General features: G+C 37.7%; 1 protein-coding gene across 4 annotated transcripts; it reads left to right on the top strand.

The window, feature by feature from the left end:
- The first annotated feature begins 1,790 nt into the window (after window positions 1-1,790).
- Window positions 1,791-22,311, top strand: HERPUD2 (HERPUD family member 2). Of its 4 annotated transcripts, XM_084510100.1 has the most exons (8): window positions 1,792-2,139; window positions 7,480-7,557; window positions 10,908-11,021; window positions 12,979-13,133; window positions 18,678-18,803; window positions 19,122-19,445; window positions 20,774-20,888; window positions 21,297-22,311. In XM_084510100.1, the coding sequence occupies exons 1-8, from the start codon at window positions 1,993-1,995 to the stop codon at window positions 21,456-21,458; spliced, it is 1,221 nt and encodes a 406-aa protein (XP_084366226.1). In that variant the 5' UTR covers window positions 1,792-1,992; the 3' UTR covers window positions 21,459-22,311. The 4 variants fall into 4 exon arrangements, with proteins under 4 accessions (XP_084366228.1, XP_084366226.1, XP_084366227.1 ...); XM_084510102.1 differs by lacking the exon at window positions 10,908-11,021 and having other exon boundaries at window positions 1,791-2,139; XM_084510101.1 differs by lacking the exon at window positions 7,480-7,557.
- The last annotated feature ends 629 nt before the right edge of the window (window positions 22,312-22,940 follow it).

Here is a 22,940-nt window from a genome sequence, read left to right as displayed (position 1 = left end):
AAACGTAAAACTTATAACTTGCCTTGATTTTTGTGTATTAATCCTTGCAAGTGCTCGCCTAGACAATCCATTTTGGTGCAACACCATATGTACAAATATTTGACTAGTGCTTGGAAATTCTATTCTATTCCTGGAAATTCTTGGGAATTCAAGTTGCATGCCCTGGTAATGACAGTATGTTCAGAATTTCAAATGCAAATAATTGTTCTTCTATAACAAGGGAGGGTACTGGGAAACTGATAAGAGCATGTTAAATAATGTATCTGAAGGTGTTGTCAAGTACCAGTTGTCCACATTTATGATTTGATAAGCCATCTCAGGAATAACAGCTGCTATAGAAACACAGAGGTCCCATGCTCCATCTCGAACATGAGGTTTGTGAAGGAGGGCTTGTAGGGACATTTAATTACAAGTCAATAAACACAAAGATTAAGACTTATTTTCTCTTCTTTCACGAATTCTCTCATTAGCTGTTGTCTGCATCCTGTTTTTATTTAAAAGAAAGAATTAGGTCCTGCGTGGTAATGATACTCCTTCAGGCTCTTTTCATCTTTCCCTCCAGACATCGGAGTTCCTTGGGGCTCCCTCTTTATCAGCAACCTTTTCTGTGCCTGTTGTTCATACTGCTGAGATTAAAAAACGCTTTGATTCCTTGGCATTAAAGGGACACGATCGACTTGGATTGTTCAGCCTGGAGAAGAGGAGACTGAGGGGAGACCTCATCATTGTCTACAGCTCCCTCACGAGGGGCACGGAGAGACAGGCACTGAGCTCTGCTCTCTGGGAACCAGAGAGAGGACCCGAGGGAACAGCTTGAAGCTGTGAAAGGGGAGGGTCAGGATGGGTATCTGGAAAAGATTTTTCACCAAAAGGGTGGTCAGGAACTGGAACTGGCTGCTCAGGGCAATGATAACAGTACCGAGCCTGACAGAGTTCAAGAAGCATTTGGACAATGCTCTCAGACATATCTTCCCTTCCCTTCCCTTCCCTTCCCTTCCCTTCCCTTCCCTTCCCTTCCCTTCCCTTCCCTTCCCTTCCCTTCCCTTCCCTTCCCTTCCCTTCCCTTCCCTTCCCTTCCCTTCCCTTCCCTTCCCTTCCCTTCCCTTCCCTTCCCTTCCCTTCCCTTCCCTTCCCTTCCCTTCCCTTCCCTTCTTTCTTGTTGGGTGGTCCTTTGGGGACCAAGGAGTGGGACTAGATGGTCCTTGTGGGTCCCTTCCAACTTGGATATTCTGTGATTATGTGATTCTTCTTGAAAAATTAAACCTGACAGAAAGTCTTGTGCTTTCTGTCATTACATCTGAAGATTGAAGGAAATAGAAGGAAAGCTTTGTTTCTTGGTTTAATGGATACTTCAAAGTATTTTTATAATCAAGTTATTGTTTAGATCTAGTTAACGAGAACAGCTTTTACTGCAGGGATCACCTGCAGAAACACCAACTTTCCCTTCCTCGTTGTCATTTTGTCTGTCAGATTTGAAGGTTACTCTTTAACAGATTTTCTTCTCAGAAGCTGAAAATCATGTGGGTGATGACAAGTTTTGCAGCGCTAAACCTCTACTCCAGAAACCCGCTTTATGATTGTACACAGGCCTCTTGTGTGACATCAGGCAGGCACCCCCCACCCCCGCCATCCAGGCTTGTGACACGGCTGGTTGGCGACCCCGCTAGGTCGCCATTTCCTACACACCCCGCCTCGACCCCCCCCACCCTCCCGGCCGCCATTTTGTGTCCCCCTCCCCGCCCGGCGCCTGCGCTCTGCGCCCCCCAGCGGCGTGCGGGGGCAGCGGCGGCAGGAGGAGGAGGAGAAGGAGGAAGGCCGCGCTTCCGGCCTCCATTTTGCGAGAGGAAGGGAGCGAGCTTGGCCATGGGCGTCCTCGGCTGCTTCAGGGAGCTGGGCCCCGGCTGCTGAGCCCGCCCCGAGCTCCCGCATCTTCCAGCGGCTTGGCGTGGCCCCGGGGGGTGGGGAGGGGGAGAGCTGAGGGGCAGGGTCGGCATGGAGCAGGGCGTCGTGGGCCCGCCGGTCACCCTGATCATCAAGGCCCCCAACCAGAAGTACACCGACCAGACCATCAGCTGCTTCCTGGACTGGACCGTGGGCAGGCTGAAGTCGCACCTCTCCAAGGTGTACCCCAGCAAGCCGGTGAGCTGTGGGGGCGGCTGTGGCGGGGGTGCCGCGGGGTCTGGACTGCGGGCCAGGGGTTAGGCTGGGCGATCCTCAACGAGCACCGGACCCGATTCCCCAGAACCCTGTCTGGGGGAGCAGCGGCTGGCTCTCTGCTTTAAACAAGAGCAGGCTAGCTGCCCTTCTGCACCATCAAAACAATATTCTGAAAGGTGGTAGCGCTGGAGATGTTTATTAACGCTCTGCTTCCATAGGAGCTGGGATGTAGCTATTTTGCACACACATTTCTGTAAATATAGCAGCTCTCTCTAAACTGATTCCAGTGGTATAGCTAAAATGACCCCCTCAGGTTCACTAGGTGGTGGCGGAACAGGTAGGTGATTATTGATGATGTTGTTTAAAACATGCAGTTGGGCAATCCTTCCAGAATTCTGCCCTTTTTCCTTTGGGGTGATGCTTTTCGAGTCAGGGCTGGAAACAGTTTCCTCAGTTGTTTACAAACTTGTACGGAGGTTGTGGCTGTTTTGAAACTGCGTAAAAATCTACAGCTCTTTAGTCCCCGAGGAAAACGCAGTTTATTTTGAAGTTCTGTAAGTTCTGAATCGAGCAGTTATGAAAAACTAGTGTTGCTAAACGGCAGTGCTACAGAACAGTGCATTTGATTTTATGAAGATTTGTTCCAGAAAACCATATAAAGGCAGCGCTGACTCTCCCTCTACCTTGCAGCAGCATGTAGGGGCTAGACCTTGCTGTGCAAAACATCAGGCAAAGCTTCCATTTATATGGTAAATGATTCTTTTGTTGAAATAGGTGAATACTAACTATTGGCATTGTTAGTTTCTTTTTTTGGGGGTGGGGAGGAGGGTAGAAGGGGAAGTAAACAATATCTTTGTGTCTGAAAAGGATTTCTTCCTTCTGGATAAAGCAGGAGAACAGCAGTTATCAATTTAGGCAGTATCGCTGATAGATTGAGTTCTGTGAAGTGATATTTAAGAACTTGTGGATTTAGTTGTTGTTGCTCTCGGTAATTCTCCTCTGAGAGCAGATCCACAGTAAACGAAACAAATAAGTGACTTCAGTTGGCTGCTGCTTCCTTGCCAGAATGCCCTCCTGTGATGTATTTGTGTTTAAACGCTATTTTTCTGACTCATCCAGTGATCTTGGTGAATTGGGCTTTAAGGAAGAATCCTTAATGAACAAGAGGTTTTTATGTTGCATTGCTTTAACCAGAGTTACAATATTAAATTTTGGTTGCTTGAAATGTCTTTTCTTCTGTTGATAGTGGATTCCTCAGCATGCCTCTCTGTATTAAAATTCACAAGAGTAGTTCATAATACTCCCCAAACTATTCTGGATTAAAGAACGGAAGAGTTTCTTTAACGAAAGCTATCTCTAATTCAATTTAATTTGGATTTATTGTACTTACTAGCTTTACTTGTAACTAAACACAGGATTATTATTTCATAGATCTGTTCCAATTGATCTAATATGGGAGGTGAAGAAAGTTGTCTTCTCCGTATGGTAAAATTGAAAAAATTATCTTTGTCTTGATAGGTTTTTTGACATAATCTTATTACTTTTTCAGATTTATTTAAGACTTTGTGCTTTTAAGAGCACTTCTTTTTTTTTGAGCAGTGTCAAAAGCATATCAGTCAGATTTCTACTTTCCATGAATGTGGCAGTTACTGGAAATAACTTATATTACTGCGCTATTTTAAAGTGCTAGAGTACATCAGAACGCAGATGCTTCGTACATGTATTGCAGTGTTCTTGAAATTAAGAACCCTTGAAAATAGGAATCAGCTGTTATTGCTGGTGTACAGTCTCATGTGTGACTTGTACCTTATTCTCCTGTACACATTGGTAAATTAGTGTTTTTTCTAATTGGTAAACCGATGGTAACTGTAAATACTTTTACTGAATTCAGTATCTATTAAGAGTGTATTATTATAAAATGAGATAGTTGACATAGGCAAGGGAGAAGTTAGGCTTTGAGGCAGTGTTGTTTGTGATTTTACTAGATTAATTTGTGTGGATGACTTAAGTATGTACAAATGCCAAGTATAGGCAGATTTAAATTGGGTTAATCATTGTTAAAGCTGGCATACTTAATTTAGTAAGTCACTGAATAGGCTAGATGGGTTTAAATCAGTGTTAAATTAGTCTGCAGGCCTATAATAAAGTTGATATTTGTAATTCCCACCCTCCCCCCACCATTTTTTTTGTAGAGTACTCCAGTTACAACTTCCCTAAAATAAATCTTTATTTAAGAAAAGAAAACTTAGAAAACAAACCTGTATGTCTCAGATCTGGCAGATCTTGCATTCAGCACATTGACTGTATTGATTATGCCAGAATCGTTGATTTAACGTTGTTTCTTGTCCCATGTACCTGTCAGCTAGCATGTGTTTTGCCCACAGATCTAACCAAATGCGGTTCTTTGGAGTTTTATTCCCTGTGGCAGAGGGGCTGAGTGACCAAAGTAGCAGATGTTTTGTAACTGAAAGTGGGGATAGATGAGAGACTGTATGCTAAAGCAAGCTGTTGCATCATCTTAGGCTTGGTTGTTTTGATAATGTTCTTGGTGTATTTAACTTGGACCAAACACTGCAGAAAGAATCCTGCTTGAAAAATGGAAGAAGGAAAAAAAAAAAGCTGATGAATTGTTGATTTTAAATTCATAATTTTGGGATTATGATCAGGAAACCATCTCTTTCTATCCATCTCAGGTATGAGCCTTGAACCTGTAGGTTCTAGAATCATTTCATCTGATGTTCTGAGTTTTCTTCTGAAAATGAGGCCACTACTATAATTATTTTTGAAATCTTTTTCTGTCATGGTTCAGAATTTGGTCTAGCAGTGAAAATGTTGTTCTTCGAAGCAGGAGCCGTGGTAGTGAATCTCTGGCAGAGGATGAGTTGAATGCCTATTCCATTTGCTTTGGCATATATGTGAATGTCTGTGTGTTCTTGTTTATCACAAGAATTATTTATTCTATTACTAAACAATTATTGTTTATTTTTCTTCCATTGGCATTAAAAACAAACCCATGCTTCAGAATTCCAGGATGGCTTTAACCCTGAGAATTGCAAGTGGTAATTCCTGCGATGCATGGTTAGCTATTTACGTTAGGTAAGGAGGAGCATAGGGTTTAAGACCTCATCTTCCTGCATTAGTGTCCCTGGCTTAATATTTATCAGTATTCAACATAAGTAAACTTTTCTTTTTCTTTTTTTTTCTTTTTTTTTTAAGGGACGTGAAATGCACTGCTCAGGATTATGTAGTAGATATGCAGGGCCATTTTAACCTGATTAGGAAGCTGCATTATTAGTGGGACAGGCAAAAATAGTGTGGCCATATCCTTACTGGATGATGATACAAAGTATTTGGGTTAGGGCTTCTTGTTTGTTTTGTTTCAACTGCTTCCTTGTTCTAATTAATTTCTCTCAGGATCCAGAAATGGGGTTTCTGAGGCTTTTCTTCTGGTTCTGCTGATCAAAGCAGCAAGCTTCTAACCTAGGAAATTAAAGTTTTGTGTTCTTGATACATGCAGCAAATTCTAGTTTATCTAAGAAGGCCTTTCCAAGATACAAAATGCAAGTAAACTTGTATCCTGTTACCAGCCTGTTCTTGCTTGAAAGGAGCAAGCAACAAAATGGCGTAGTTCAAAAGAACTTAGTTTGGTATGAGAGAGTGGCTTCTTTTGATTTTTTTTTTTTTTTATTATTTTATTTTTTTAAATAATATAAATAGTGCAGTGATGACTTTCAATTTGTTGCACTATTTATCCATTGGAGCTGCAAATTAACAATTCTGTGTTGTGAGACTTATAAAATGGTTTATTATGTCACTAATTAAAATAGAGAAAAATGCAGAATGAAGAAAATGATTCTTTGGTATAAAGGATGGCAGCTAACTTGCCACATATAGTATTGAACCTTTTCTCCCTATTTAAAGGTGTGTGTTCAGTCGTGAACATCTAATGTGAATTTGGATTTTTTAAAAGCAAAAACTTCTCATCCAATGTATGCTTACAGTTTTTGTTTAGAGCATTTTGTGATATGACCAGAGAATCTTGTGATATGACTAGAATATTTAAGGCAAAATCACATTCTATAACTCTCCTGTTTTCTGCTGGATTAGGTTACAGCAAGAAAAAATGTCAAGACTTCTGGGAAAGTTTTTTTTGTTGTTGTTTTTGTTTTTTTTTTTGATTTTATAGGTCTGATTTTCAGCAATTTGGGTCATAGTATTAGCATGCCTGTTACTGCAGAATCGGTAACAAAAGGATGCAAGAGAAAGGGGAGAGGTGCTGTAAGACTAGCTGGATGTATGGTGGGGAAATTCTTCAAATATTTCATGCTGATAATGCATATCCGTTCCACTGATGGTAGGCCAGATTTCTTCATCTAGCATTTGGTTAGGTTAGCACTTCGTCAAGTGATAAAAAGATGTTGGATTATTTTTTTTAATGCAAGAAAGTAGTTAAAATGAACTTGCATTGGTAATAATTGGATTTTCTTTAAAGTTCTTTCAATACATTTTTTTAAATAACTGTTCATTCACAAAGTTACAGCATGCTATTTAGATGCTTTGCTGTACTGGGCACCTTCCTGTAGATAGGAAAACTCCCAAATGCAGTTTCCATGTAACAAGAACTTTGTTATGATCTTCTCAGCTGAGAATAGTTAAACGTTACTGCTGTGCGAGTAGCATACCATTTTAAAAAAATAAACTTTTTCACTAAGCAATATTAAAGTGTAGAAGGGTAAGACCAGGCAAGAAAAAAGCTTTCCAAAGCTTGAAGACTCCCTTTTAAAAATAAGTCCTTTTGCTGCTTGTTTCTTCTCGTTTTTTCCTTTTTTTTTTTTTTTTTTTTTTGATGGGTGGGGTAGGTGTGGGAGAAAGGGTTTGGGAATGGTCAGAAATTCCTTACAGAAAGAGATTGAAACTTAGGCCCATCTCCTGTACGTTTTAATTATCATTCTACTAAATATTTGTTTTTATTTTCCTTGCCCCAGCAACATTTCCATCTACTTTCCCAAGAAGTGTGTGGGAATGAGAGCAGGGTGAAGAGCAAAAGAAAGGAATTTTCAAATATACGTAATAGTTTTCTTGAGGAGCATTTGCCAGTTAAATGATGTTAACTGTTAACGGCACTCTTGCTGAGTGCATAATAGGAGAGCATTTTTCAGATGTAATTTGTTAGTTGGAGTTGCAAGGCCTCTGAAGTGTTTTAAAGGCTGTCCATTGGTGGTTGGAATTATAAGGGATTTTACTCATCTGCAAATGTTATCTCCAGCTGTATATCTGTACAGCTGGAAAAAGCTAAATTCCTTTCTTTGTCCCATCTCCTAGTCTACAAAGGATCAGAGACTGGTGTATTCTGGCAGACTGCTTCCTGATCACCTGCAGCTGAAAGATGTTCTCAGAAAAGTAAGCTTTATATCAACACCATATGATTTTTTTTTTTTTTGAGCAAAAACACTTTTTGGGAAATAGGAGTTTAGATTTGTATTGTTTAACTTCAATTTTTTATTGATAAGGTAGAATGTGACCAACCATATAATGCTGATATATTCTGGAAAATGTGTTTTCAAGTATCCCTTGTTTGTAGGATTATACTTGTGGATTGAGGGATGTTTCCAACTGGTGAGAGTGATTAGCCTATCCAAGTACCAAACAGTTAATATGCAATGTACAATGACTTTTTTTGGACAGTTCCTGCTTTGACTCAAGTGGGATCATTTAACAGAATTCTGTTAGTTTGGGACATGGTTTTATTTCCTGTACTTACTTAAATCCAAGAACTTGCATTTAAAACACAAAAACCAAGCAGTGCTTGTGTAAGCAAAATCAGGGTAAAGTATCCATATGCAAGAAAAGACTTCTAAATTGAATGGTTTTGTTGGGAAATCTATTTACTGTCCTGGCTTTGTGATGTATTAGCTGTTCCTGCTAATGTTTACAAACTTGATCTTGCCTTTTTTCTTTTTGTAACTTCTTTTCCTTTATTTTGCTGGCTTATCATGGAAACCAATAGTTTTAGTAGTCTGACATAGCGTGTTACCTAAAGAATCCAAATGAAAACCAAGTCCTGAGTACACATGGAATCTTATGTAGGAAATGTTGAAATACATGCACTTGGTTCTCTGATGGGGTTAAATAGCTTGGTTGGATGCTACAAAATAATAGGGACTTGATTAAGTTAAAGTTTTTAATGTATAAAACAATGATACTTAAGTCGATATGATATTTAAGATTGTCAAGAAGTTTGTGTGTTTTGATTTTGGTGGTAACAGAAAACATAGTGCAATGTTGACTGTTCTTTAAATTTCCTGTAAACAGGCCAGGATCAATAGCTCTATTTAGAAAATATATTCATTAAACCGTTATTACAATTTTTAATATTAAACATATAAGCTTTGTAGTACAGTACATGAGTGTTGGTAATAATATTTCTTTTGGCAAACTTCTAAAGTTTAAAATCAGTGTGCAAACTGCAGAGTCAGTTACGTTTTTATGTTAATACAGAGGAAGGTCTCCAAAAGAGAATAATGCTTTAGTAAAAGCGTCTAACTGAATTTCTATGTGAAATGTAAAGAAAAAGATGCAGAGGAACATTGAGTGTTGCTTGAACAGGCTAATGCTGTTGTTTCTTCGCAGTCTAGATGGTGAAAGAAACTTTACAAAGTTTGATTTATCTGTTTACCCCCCAACATACTAAAACTTACTGTGTGTAGTTTATTACAGAACTGCACCTGAAATACTGCCATCCAGTCTATATCCTGTAATGCTTAAATGTCATGAAAATGTCTATCTAACATAGCTCACAGCATGGCTGTGCTAATGAAGGGCAAAATGCAGTCTGAATCCCTTAAATTCACTTGGCCTGTCTACAGCAGACTGATTTTAGGCAACAAACAACTTCAAGCCTTGTTTTACGTGCTAGAGGAGAGACTTCTGACTAATGTGTGCCTTTAATATTCAGGGGGTATGTTTGATTTTAAAGGCACTTGAATAGGTACAGGCCCTGGGTTTAGTTACAGAAACTTATTCATTAATCATAAGTACAAAGTTAAAAACTTTTGTTGGAAGAAAAGTTGTTCTTTGTGCTTGAGTTTTTGTACAAAAATGTGTGATTGCTCTGAATTTAAACATAATTCTCTGCTGTATTCTTCCGAATTGTCTAGCTCTAAGTTCCTGATATTATCAGAGGGTTTACGAAGTCTTTCAAATTAGTTTTGTTACTTGCTTTTTGATACTGAGTGGTGTCATTTTGCTGATTTAGAAAAAAAAAAAAAAAAAAAACAAACCAAAAAACAAAACAACAACAACAAAAAAAAACATATGGAGGCTGGATGTTGTGGGACTCTTTAAGCATAGCGATATCAGACATGTTGTATATGGAATAAAAACATGTTACATTAAATTGTCCTATTTAATAAAGCTGTACACTGTAAGCTTGTCAATATTTCTGCCTTCCTTTACTTCTCCAAGTGGCGTAAGGCCTTTTGGAGAAAGAAGGTAAGTAGTTAGGTGAAAGGCTTGGTCACAAAGCTGATGGCTGGTGTTCAGTGCTCTCTGATGACTGCGTGCTGTCACCGGCTGGTAGGAAGGGGCTGTGTGACAGCAAGGCTGTGCTTGCCACTAGGAGCTGCTATATATAGAGGGGCTGAAAAGTCTGGCTGTGGATAGGCTGTGCCAGCTGGGCTGCACTATGATGTACAAAAGCAGTTATCTAGTTTTTTGTTCCTAAAGATTAAACCTTTAAAAATGTGGAAAGCACACTTATTTTTTTAGTTGAAAACAAGCAGTATTTCTAAATGCCATCACGTTAAATACTGCAGCTTGACTGCACCACGCTGATTTCAGAAGGGGATGTTTTTTCTAGTATTTTTGTACATAAAATGTCGTTACTAGGAAGCTATAGCATGCAATTTAAATACAGTCATAACTGTTCTTGTTGCTATGGCCATATGAGCGTCAGGCATGCTGATATAATGGGCTGGTTTCATTTGACATAGTAGAATAGCTTTGGGTTGAAGTTGTTACAGCATCCATATTCGATGTGGGAGCATATTCATGAAGAATTGGTGTAGGCTGATTACTTGCATTGCTGATGTGGCTTGAAGTGGTGCCACTTGTTCCCTTCCTTGCTGTCAAGCATTTAGAAATACCGAAGCCCTGTTTAACACTTCGAATAGTGTTCCTTGGGCGTAGAATATCTGCAGGGACTTTTTGAATGGGTGGTGCCTGCAGGATAGGCTTGAGTTGAGCTTAGACTACAGTGAGGCACAGGCAGTAGCTGGTATTTTTTTCTTATCTTGGACTGCTCATAGAATTCCAGCTCCTACATTTCTCATTTACCATGAATTTTATTGAATAATGCTCCTTATTAAATCTCAACGCAAATGGAGGCATTCTTAACTTTGAGCACTGTAAACAGTGAGGTTTTCCCAAAATAAAAGTCAAAGCCTCATCTGTGCTTTCTCATGTTTCTCTGTGTGGTTTTCTGTTGGTTCTGCTATACTGCAATTTCAGAGGAAACTGGGGGTAAGTGAATGCTTAGTATGTGATTGTGGACAGCTACTAAGAAAACTTTAGTTGAGAAACAGGAAGCCTCTCTTGTTCTAGGCTCAACTTTTGCTTTGTGGTGTCCGTTTTGTTTAATGTATGTATACTGAATACAAGGGAAACTTTGAAGGTGGATATTAAAACACAGTTTTTGCTTGTAAATTTTGCAAATATTGTTACTTTAGCTCTTCAATCTCTTTGATTTTTAGCAAGATGAATATCATATGGTTCATCTGGTATGTACTTCCCGGACACCACCAAGTTCTCCAAAACCCAGCACCAGTAGAGGTGGTCACGGAGCTTCAACCTCCAGCAGTAGCTCAGTGAGTTTTTTTTCATACACAGGACATAAATTTCTTCTACAGCAAGGAAGCTTTCCAGCAAGTTCTTTTCTCATTCCTAAAATCTGACTGTAAAAATGTGTGGTGAAAGTAGAGTATGTCATATGAATTTGTAGAATTAGACTTGATTGTTTAAGGATGTAATTTTAAACAAATATGACCTTTCAAATAGTAACACCATCATGTTTATTAGATTATATAGCTTAGAAAAAGTAGTGCTTTTCTTTCTTTTCCACATTTTCTTTATGGAACAGGGATATGGAGAGAAAGAAAAATGGACTGTATCTTTGCCAGAAATTGACCAGTGTATTTAGACTTTAAACTGAGTTCTGATTAGTTGTGCAAATATCTCTTCTGCTGAAGAGAGACCAGTCAATTTAGTGCCCTTGTTTTAAGAGAGGTGGTATTTGGCCTGTGTTAATTCTGCTTGACAAGAATTGGACTGTACTTACTCAGTTTCAAGGTAGTCATAGTGTTGATAGTCTGTAAGGTGATGAGGTGTAGAAAGTTGTCATTTTCAATTTATTTTTTTAGTTAATTGTTCAAAGAACCCTTTTCTTGGTGTGTTTGCAGTTCTTCTGTTCACCCTTCCCTTATTTCTGTTTGGAATTGGGAAATGGTGGTGTTCTTTAGTTGTACTTGTTTTTAACAGAAGTGAAGGTAATATTTCAGTTGATGACTTGGTCATCATCATTGTAATTCTCCTGGCTTTTTCCAGAGCTGGTAGTATCAGTAAAAGATTTGTGAAGGTTAGTTAGAAAAGACAGCGTACACTGTCTTTGACAGTGGTGGGTTGATTAGCTTTTCAATAATAAGCTTGGTTCTTCTATAGATGGGGTACTGTTTCTGATTGCTGTGCAACAGACAGATAAAGTAGCACTTTAAACAGTTGAAGAGAGTGAATAGTACTTACGTTGTCCATGCTTGCAAACAGCAATGGAAATACAGAGAGGGCTTCCTTTATTTTGTTGCTACATTGTTGTAAATAATGAATTTAAATAACTTCTAGTGACTGCTCAAAGCAGCCAGTGTGCACGGCATCGAATTTGTAATACTTTGAAAGACACATTGATCCCAAAGCTTGAATGCCCTTTATTCTTGCATTTGTTTTTTTTCTCCCCCTGTCTAGTGGTAAATTTTTCTTGTTTTCCTTTGTAGGGCAAATGTGATATGGATGTCTTTACATAATTGCAGCTTCTCACTTCCTGGGTTGTCAAAGTTGAAGAGGATTTTTTACTGAGTAAACATTAAAATAATGCTTAGTAATAGGGTATGGGGAATTATAATAAAACTAAATTAATGATCTCCATGGCCAAATTGCAGTCTTGCTCTGGTGACATGTAACCTAGGAGAGCCAGCTGTTTGTTCTTTTTCTAGGATTAAGTATTTATCTTGGAAAGCATTGAAGTCCTGACACCCTATTTAGGTGGGTTTCTTGGAGCTGAAGTAGCTCCCAGCTACTCTTCTGTTATTCACTCTTCCAACCCAAGCAGTTGGCACAGTAATTTGGATTGTGCAGCTGACACAGTGAAGAGGTTGATAAGAAAAATAGAAGAGGAAACTGAAAACAAGGATAGAGGGAGGGGTATTTTATTATACAGCAGGAACTTGTCTGTGATATTCATAACCTGAGCTTGTAGTTACTTTTGTTAACGATAGCCTCTAAAATTTGTTGCTGCTAAGTACTCTTTTTCTGAATTAAGCTTTAGTTCAGTGCAGCTTTTTGAAACTTCACTTTTTTTATACGTGCACCTGAGTGCATTTTTTTTTTTTTTTTTTTTTTTTTTTTTTTTTTTACTAAAAGCTTGCCAGATTCAATAAAACCCCGGTAGGCTTGTCTGTTGTTTATATGCACAATAAAAGTTTTCTTAAGACATGGTTGTAAACTCTTGTTACTGTAGTGAAAATATCCCCAGCATCAATTTTATTTATTTTAAAGAATATGGACCGTTCTGGATCAACTGCTGCCTCATCCAACCAAGAAGCTTCATCTACATCTTCGAACACTAGTGCAGATGGAGTGAGGCATCGTAATCTTCCACAAGCACAAAGCAATCCCATACCAAGCCACCAGTTCCCTTATTTAATGCAAGGGTAAGTGAGATTAAAACAATCCTTATCTTTTCCGTACTCTTTTTAAATGTTCTGTTACAACTGATTCCTGCATACTCTGCAAAATGATTTGGCTAATTCATCTTGAAGCATAAGTCACAATTATAAATCTCTATGAATAGTAATGTTTTAAGACAGAAATCATTCAAAGAGTAAGTGTTCTTGGTGCTCCCCTTCAAACTGTTCTTTCACTTCATGCTTTCTGCTTTCAACTTTCTGTTGATGAGGGCAGTTTTAATGTTTATCTAGTGGATGTAGTTAGCAATGTAAGTGATCAAATGATTGTCTGGTTGCTTTTTCTAGTCCTCTATTGTAATAATCGAGACTAAAATGTTACCAGATGTGATGGTTCTTATTTTTTGACTTTTTAATGGGATGCAACTCTTCACTTGTCCATTTTGGATTCAGTTATTTTTAGAGGTATTTTGAGTACCTGCAAGTGCTTGTGAATGTACAAAGTTAAAATATTTTCATACATAACAAGTGTGTATACTTCTTGATTAGATCTGGTATTTAACTTCCAAAATTCCTTTTTTTTCCCCCACTTAAAAAGCATCTTTAAGATTCTTTTAGCCTGCATGACCTGTACAGCTTTACAAACCCCTTTAAAGATTTTTCTTCCTAGGGTGGATAGTGCGTTCTGATATGATAATTTTCATTTCCTCAGGGAACTCTTTTCAAGACTTTCTTCTCACAAGGCATTCTACTATAGTGCTGTTTATTTTCCAGGGATTTTGAAGAATGTGGCAGGGGACACCCACAAAGACGATCTATGAATCTACTAACAGTAGCAATTGTTTCTGTCACTGGGAAGAAAACATGTTAAGAACTGTTAATTTAACTGAAGTTAAATGCATTTTCAGTTACTCTCCTGTTAGAATTTGTGTAGATTTTGCTAGTCTTACTGCTAGTTTTCATGTATTCTGCTGGGAAGATAGTGCTTTTGCAATGGGTGGAGTACTCTGTTATTCTGACCACATTAATCTTTGCGGAAGTAGTTATGCTTACCTTTGTGACAAACCTGGGTGATGCTAAGTTAACTGCAGTTCAGTGTACTGTAAATTAATTCTGGAAGCAATTTTTGTGCATATTGCATTATTCATCTCTAAGGAGGTTTAATTTTTTTAATTAGCTTTTCACAAAAATGTACCCTGAGCATGAGTTCAAGTATTCATGACGAGCTGGATAGCCTTTGGACTTGAGAAAGACAACAGAACTGTTGTTCAGCCTTTTAGCTGGAGTAACTCAGTCAAATACACAGAGGAGGAATCAGTTCAGAAGACATGACTGTTTAAAAGGGCATATTTATTTATTAAGTTATTCTAAGGCTATGTCTCTGGCAAGTGATGTGGACTAAGAGGAGTGGCTCTGTAGATTGAAGGAGGTGCAGAGAACCTGACATCAGCACTGTGTGTATTTCAGGGCTTTCTGTCTTACTTGGACTAGGTCCAATTTGATCAGCTGACACAGTTGCATGCTTGCTGTTGAAGTGCATTAGTGGAATGTCTGAATCATATCTTTCAACGTAGTGTAATTTAAAAGGAATCCAGGTGGTGATCTGAGAGCGTTCTGTGGTGCAACCAAAAAAATTAGTGAGAGGAAATGACTGGGAGACTAGTTTCAAGAGCACAGACCTGATCTGAACAGAAATCAGAAATGCCAGAGGAGATGCACCCTAAATAATCTTAGTGTGTGTGGTTGTTTTTGTTTGTTTGTTTGTTTTTTTGTAAAAGCAATTTAGTTGAATAGTATCAGACCCTTAAGTATATCCTTGCTTTGGACTACCAGGCACTGGCTCTACCCTAAACACGTAAGTCTGGGCTAGAACCTGTTGTAGTCCACTGTCTTTTTGAAATGTCCTCCTTAGTGCTGTCGGTAGTCTTCTCAGATAGATGCATCTGTTCTTGCTTCAGCATGCTACTACCTGTATTCCAGCAACAAGAAATGCCTTCTGTTTTTTCAGCCACTCTTAAACGTGATTTGGGGCAATGAAATTCAGTATTAATGTAATTTATACACAGACCGAGGCTTGTTAAGAACGATGAAGATCTGTAGCTGAAACTTGCATTGCCTAACGGATTTTTTTTGGTTTCATGACTAAACACAGTTTTATTCTAGCTGTGTGATGAATTATAGACTCTTCTGATGGATGGGAAAGTGTCTCCAGACACTGGAAGATGTATGTGAGAGTCCAATTCCTTGGGTGTCTTGCAACACTTTCATTAGTAAAGTAGCTAATACAAATAAGAAATATAAACTTTGGGTAGCTAAGTGATGGTTTTGATGTGTCTTGGTTTCTGGTGCAAGACTTCAGTGTCCAAGTTGAATACCCTTTGAGAAAACAGCTAAATCAGATTTTTAAAATGTACTGTTTTAAAGTCTTTGTAAATGGTATTTTCTAAACATCTACATTTGAGATGGGACTGAACAAGTAGTCTATACCAAGTCAATTTTGTGCTGTGGAGAGTAAGCATGGTGTTGTTTGCTCCTATGGACTTAGTTCAAGGCCCTACTGTTCTGTGCAGGTACAATCTGAACAGATAGACTCAGTCCTGAAATGGCTTGCATTTCAGATTAGGGAGTACTTGGAAGCAATAAACAGATAAGAAACATGAAGACAGGGAAATTGTTTGTCAAGTTGAGTAGCCCACCTAATAAAATGTTTTCATATTGTTTACATAATAATGTTTGAAAGCAGACAACAAAATGATATACTGACAGCATACAAAATGTTCCAGCACACAAATGCCAGCTTTCAGTAGCACTTGCTCACTCTGTATTTTCTAAAAGTAGCAAATATACAATGGAAGATATTGAAATAGCACTTGAAGTTGATACTCAGCCTCATGTGAGGCTGATAGTAAATGAGGCATCTTTGTGGGTTAAAGGATGTTAAACAAATGCGGTTATTGTCAGTGGTGCAAGATGATAAAGACTGAGCTTCTAAGTTTGAAGTTACAACTTTCAGTTATATTTTTTTCCACTGGTGGTGAGCAATAGCTTCATGATGACACCACCTAAGTAACTGCAAAATGTTAATGTGTTCTGAAACATTACCTTTAAAATATATTCCAATTAGATCATTTTAGTTTTCTTCCAAATACCAAAAAGTGGTAATTCTGGGCTTTATAGTCACTTAAAGAGCAGTGTGCCTCTTCAGAATGTTCTGAAGCTACTTCTGCATTTGAATCTAAAACCTGTTTTTTTGACGTACCTAACTATTCTTCTGCAGTCTGCTGTGTTATATTTTTGAAACATCTGTGCCTATGCAATTTTGCTTCCCTGCTCTTGTGCTGTTGTTGCCAATCTCTTGAAATACTGCATTTTTCTCCTCCTTTCAGAAGAAGATGAGGAGAAAGCATGTGCTACTTCCCTTTTTCTTCTAAGAGCTAGCCAGCTTGCTTGGCTGGGAAGAGCATCTTCCTTTGGAGACGTTCTTCTCACTGGAATACTCTGCATTGTGTTTGGAGTTTTCCTTAATTTCTTAAATTAACTTGATAGTCTGCCAGTTGTAATAGCTAGGTCACTGACAAAATCTGCCTTTGTTTTTTTGATGCAGAAACCAGTTTTTGAGTATTGATGTTACTTCTCCACATTAATGTTATCAGAACTTGAAAAGTTGGCATGCTTCTCAGAAAGCCACATCTTCTAGAAAAGCAGTCTTAAAAAAACAAAACAACAAAAACAAACAAAAATCACCAAAATGCTAAAATACATTAATGAGGGAGGAAAGAACATTACTGGAGTCTTCTGTGGTTTGTCTTGCTTGGCTAGCTTCTTTTTTTTGCAACCTCTTCTTAAGCTTTAAGATACTGAGAAAGCAACTTGAGAAAGTTTGGAAGAAAATAGAGGCTCAAATTCTGTATTCCTAGAACACGTTTGTTTGGAGCTATTAATTTAAGACCTCACAATTTCTGTTGAGCTCCATTCAGTACATTTAAAGAGAACTCTTGGGGGCGGGGAGGGGAAGGTGAATTCCTGCAGAACTTACTGCTGCGTTCTGAGGTAGCACTGTTTTTTGGTGACTGAGCTAGGGAGATAAGTGTGGTCACACAGTGGTTCTTCTTGCTTTCATCCCCATACGGAATTCTTCCTGCTTGTAATGGAGATATTGCTCTGTGATTTGTCATGACGCAGAACTTAGGATACCCATGTAGAAGACTATCTTTACATTTTGAGAGTCGTTATTTCCTGAATTTTGGAGGAATCTTGATTATCAAAGTGCTTGTCAATTCAAGGGCTAGCAAAACATTCTTAAATTTTGCAACCATAAAGACAAAAGTATGATTGTTTTTTTTGTATAGGAGCTTGAAAGCTCTGCTGTTATATTACATGAATTTTTCAGAAACTCCTCATGGAGTTTCTTTAAACATGGAGGGCTACCAGTTCACCCTTTCAGTTGCTCAAAGAAGCAGAGTACTGTATATATCTCCGTGGTATCAGGAGCATAGCTTTTGCTTTATCACTACTTCTTTTTTTCCAAACTACTGTCAAAACAAGCAGTGACTGAATTCAAAAATAACGAACAGTTTTAGCAGAGATCATGCATGGAGTTGCATAGCAGGCTCTTGTCCAGAATTAGTGAAATATTCTTTCATGTATAAGATGGAAAAAGATTTTAATGTCTTCCCCCCACCTTTCTTTCTGGGCATGTCTTGTATATCTGAATGCCTGGTAGACTAATGAAATCTCTCGGTGATATCTTTGCAGGGAGTGCCTTACTTAGGGAACAGGTGCAGTCCGCAGTACAATTACAGCAGTCTCAGCTTTTGCTACCTGCAGTCTGAATAAACTTTTCATGCTTTGTACTCTCATGCTGTCCTGAAAGATGTCCTGGTATACTACAGTTTACTACATCAAAATCTTCGGGGAAAGAGTTGGAAATCTTGCCAAAACATGCTATATGGTCTAGGAGGTAAGAGAGGCTAAGAAGTTTAAAAGCAGACAAAACCAAACCTAAAATTGATGTATAGGAGCTTTGTATCTCTTGCCTGTAAAACAGAATTAAAAGCCTGTAGGAGAATCCCTTATAATTAAAGTATTAAGGGGTAAGAGTTATTTATGGTGTTCTCTTTGTTGTGGTCTTCAGATGCTGTATCTGGAAAATTAGTTCTGCTGTCTTTGCTTTTGTGTAGTTCTTTGTGTCTGTGATCAGTGATATTTAAGGTTTCATTTATAAAAGAAAGCTATAGGGATAGTAAGTTTTGTATTTACAGTTCCTGTAAGGCTGACCTGAACTTAAAAGGAATTAAATGAATACATTTCTGTTGTTAACGTGTTGTTTATCCCAGAGACGCAGCTAGTGACAAGACATCTAAGTACAAAATCATAAGTCTTCTTTCTATAGAAATAACTTCACTTACTAATTTATTCCATGCTCTTTTGGAATGGGTTGGATGATCTTGCTACATGTTTGTGTTATTTCAGTGTGTCATTTTAGGGGGAAAAATGAAGAATGCTACTTCTAGCATTAAGTGCATTTTAGAGTATATTGAACTGAATATGTGTCTTTTACTCCTTTTACAGCAATATAGGCAACCAGTTTCCAGGCCAAGGTGTACCTGCTGGAGGATTACCTATGTATCCTGCATTCAGTCCCTTACAGATGATATGGTGGCAACAAATGTATGCACGTCAGTACTACATGCAATAGTAAGTTTGCGTTATGTTGGGTAGTGTGAGTTACACTACGGAAAATATTAAATATTGTTTGCAGCATCAAAGTATTTGTGCTTGTCTGGATGTGCTGTTTTTATAGTGATAAATTTTGTGCAACAGAATACAAAATCCAGTTTTGAATTGGAATTAAATAGTTGTATGAAGTAAAGATTTAAGGAAAAAAAAGTGCTTTTTGTTTTGATTTGTATTGTCTGAAACTTTCTTTTCAGTAGTGTAGGAAAGAAGGCAAGAATAGGTTTAGACATTTTGGTGCATGTTTTTTGACAAAAGTTTTATTTGATTTTTTTTTAGCCAAGCTGCTGTTTCAGCCCAAGTGACTTCCAGAACCGAATCAGTGAGATCTTCAGTTGCTCAGGCTGTAAATTCACAACATGCTCCTGCAAATGAGCCTGCAGCAGTGCCAAATGTAGCTGTCCAAGAGAATAGGCCTGTGAACCCAAATGTTCAGATGAATGCACAGGGAGGCCCAGTAGTTAATGAGGAGGACTTCAACCGGGACTGGCTGGACTGGATGTACACATTCTCTAGAGCGGCTATTCTTCTGAGCATTGTATACTTCTATTCTTCCTTCAGTCGGTTTGTCATGGTAATGGGAGCCATGCTACTGGTTTATTTGTGAGTACAACAGTTAAGTACAGCTGCAGAGCAGATACACGGGTATATATACACAGCTAGCGTATAATCTCTTTTAAACTTTGAAAAATGTTTTAAATGTGAAAGTTTAGGCTCTGCTCCTCTTGTATGGTGTATACAAACCTGGATTTCAAATGAGCAGAGAAGCCTTTTTTTTTTTTTTTTATTAAAAAAAAAAATTCTTGGAACTTTCTACACTAACTTGGTTACCACCTAAAACACAGTGTGCTTAAATATTGGTGATATTTACAGGTCAATATTGTAGAAATGTAGAATTTAGGGATGAAAATTAAGGATGTTGGGATGAGGAGGGAATTTCATGTAATAACTGAAGTGTATGCTTGTGTAAACTTTAAAAAAAACAACACTTCACTGCTTGAATATGCAGGGAAAACTGCAGAGCTGTTACTCATTTATACATTAAATGTATAGAATTTTGCAGTAAATTGTGTTAAGCAGAGATAAGGTTACTTTAACAGTGGATGTCATATCTGGCAGAATTACAAGGACATCTTAAAAAAAAAAAAAAGTTAATGATGTATCATGAAGACCATTTTATTAAGATGTATCAGTACTGTAGTCATCAGTTCCTTTACAGAATCACAGAATTTTCTAGGTTGGAAGAGACCTCAAGATCATCGAGTCCAACCTCTGACCTAACACTAACAAGTCCTCCACTAAAACAGGTTTTGTTTCACTATTTAGTGAAACAAAATACTTTAATGATGTAAAAAGTGAAAACTGACAGTAATGTGATGTTTTGGACTATTGTCATTCATTGACAGTTTACTTATGTGTAGTCTGATCTTTGTGACTTTAAGAGCATACTTGCATGGATTGTTCTGTTTCTGATGCAGGAATGGTAGTTGAAACTCAAATACAGACATCTGAAGATGTAGGAGAGGCTTACTTAGTTTAAAATGGTAATGTGGTTCAAGCCTTAGCTCAAGTTTAAATTGAAAATCAGCTTTGAACTATGAAAATTAAAGCTACCTTTAAAAATATTAAAATGTAAATACTTCAAAATGGGAAAGAGAAGCCCCGAGTATTCTAAACATTTCATCAGCTAATTGTGGTAAACTATGCATCTCTGGCACAGGGTGCTACAAACAGTGCTGCTGAAACCTAGCAAAACTTTTCTTAACCCAGGTATCAAAGAACATCCGTTCTATCTAGAAGTTAAACATTTGGAAAAATGCAAGGAGCTTCATCCATTTACAAGCACTTGAAGAACTTACTGCAGTAGGTAGGAGAAAATAACTCTTCCTTTCAAAAGAAAGGTTTTTCAGCTGTTCTATTTTCTTATGTAGACACCAGGCTGGATGGTTCCCCTTTAGGCAAGAGGGAGGCCAGCAACAGGCAGCCAATAATGTGGAAGGGAACCGTGATGGGCAAAATGCAAATAATCCTGATCTTGAAGAGATGGTAAGAGCAGACGTATCTTTTTAAGACTTCTGTGTATTATATTGTAAAGTATATGTAACTACCTGTAGCACAAATCTCGAATTGGTAAATTAAGCTGGAAAATGTTATTTCATTTTTTTCCTCGTAATAGTTGAGTATTGATGTCTGGACAGAAATACTTTCTTTGTGAAATATAGCTGGTTCAACCAGAAAGCTTTCAGCATTATCCTCTGCTACGCAGGCTGCTTAAATTTGGTATCTTTCCAGTGTGAAATAGAGACGATCACTAACTGTCAATCACACATTCTCTGTGCTAGTTATTCTTCAGGAGACTATTTTGAAAAAAATTAATGTAGGGCAATTCTGCTCTTAACTCCTGTCAGAGCTCTGAAAAGAAGCAGTTGAATTGTTCAATTTCTGTTTTTAAAGGAACGACTTATGGATGATGGGATTGATGAAGACAGTGGAGAAGATGCAGGTGAAGATGCCAATATAGAGCAGCAGCCTGGATTCATGGCTTCTGCTTGGTCCTTTATTACAACTTTCTTCACGTCACTCATCCCTGAAGGGCCTCCGCAGGTTGGCAATTGAAACGGAAAAGGAACTGTCAGGCAGTCTCTGTAGCCATATGCAGACGTGGAGCAGATTGTAGACGGTTTTAAATACAGTGCAATTTCAGAAAATTTATATTGTTATCTTTTTGATCATGGTGTACAAAAATGTGTATTTTTTTCTTTCGGCTTTCTCATGCATCGCATATTTTAAGCACAAGTGGACTACTAAATGCTTTCCTGAAGATTCTTCTTTTTCTGAAGAATGAAATGTAAAAATATTGGTCTTCCATGTTTTGTTTTTTAATTTCAGATGTGTATTACGCTGAGGCAAAAACCTTGTACTTAGTCTGCACCATTACCTCTTTAAAGAGCTGTGAAAAATATGAATGTTGACAGACTTTTCCAAATGCTGTCTATTCATCTGAATAACTTCAGTGTATCTTGTGTTAGTTTTATGCAGGGTATGACTTATCATTTGGGATTTGGAGTTTATATCATTCCCAAAAGAATGCTGTAAACAGCAGGATTACTTGCTAATGGCATGTTGTCTTCATGCCACAAAATACTAAGCCTCTTCTCATATCTTTAGAAAGCTAAAAGCTTTGTCTTGAGGCTATACTGAAGTTTATTAAACTTTGAGATGGTTGACAGCTCTTCAAAGAGAATCAGCAGTGATGGGATAAACCTTAAATGTTTGATACATACAGTACTTTTTAAAAAAAACACATAGATGTACTGGGGGAAAACATGTAAATTAGTTTTTTTAATAAAAACTGTTATGGTAACTTTTGGATGTTTATATGCATATCTGAATGCAAACAAATAGTGCATTGTGAAGGATGAGGATATGATTGAGAGTGGAATAAAGTTAATCATGGTGGCATTACTAATATTGACTACAGTGTTATGTTTGTAGCAGTGCGTATGCAATTATGAGTAGGAAGAATCTCAACATCAGGATACCTGTTTTCTTATTTTTCTGTTCCTTATAAAATAAGACTTAAAAAAAAAAAGAAAATTGTACGTGAGAATAGTATAGTGCTTCTGTCAGTTTTCAATTGCTATTTTTAAATTGTAATCAGTCAAGAAGTTTCACTTATTTTTTTGTCCCTAGTTCTGAAGAGACTGTGTCCTACCGAACTTCAAAATACCTGTAAAGATACGGTTAAACTTACCAATAGAAAACCTGAGTAGTCTTTTAATTTTCAGGTACAAGGCGAGGCTCTTAAATAGGTCTGAACAGCTGACAAATAAGGTTTTGTTTTCTGCTTTCATGACGAACTGCTGAAGTTGTGCAATAAAGATTTAAACTTAAAGTAACCCTTTTAGTTTTATACTCTGAAACATTTGTCAGGATTTCCAGGCCTCATTGAGAACTGAATTTAAGCTGGAAAAAACAAACTTGAACAATGATTTTAGGCAGTTTAAAGAGAATATGTTGTACCTCAGAAAACAATTCTACTGAAATCTTTCAAAAGGAAAAATAGAGATGTTTTTAAAGCATTTTATTTGTTGAATA

This window comes from Aythya ferina (assembly GCF_964211825.1).
Source record: "Aythya ferina genome assembly, chromosome: 2".
Taxonomy (NCBI): Eukaryota; Metazoa; Chordata; class Aves; order Anseriformes; family Anatidae; genus Aythya; species Aythya ferina.
The sequence above is the reverse complement of the archived record's forward strand: the minus strand, read 5'-3'. Positions and strand labels throughout refer to the sequence as shown.

What these genes read in the sequence shown, in the direction of transcription:
- HERPUD2 (XM_084510100.1), top strand. Translation starts at nt 1,993, where the DNA reads ATGGAGCAGGGCGTCGTGGGCCCGCCGGTCACCCTGATCATCAAGGCC. An exon ending in TGAAAGATGTTCTCAGAAAA is followed by an intron (nt 7,558 to 10,907) that starts GTAAGCTTTATA and finishes TTTGATTTTTAG; the next exon opens with CAAGATGAATATCATATGGT. An exon ending in ATCCTGATCTTGAAGAGATG is followed by an intron (nt 20,889 to 21,296) that starts GTAAGAGCAGAC and finishes CTGTTTTTAAAG; the next exon opens with GAACGACTTATGGATGATGG.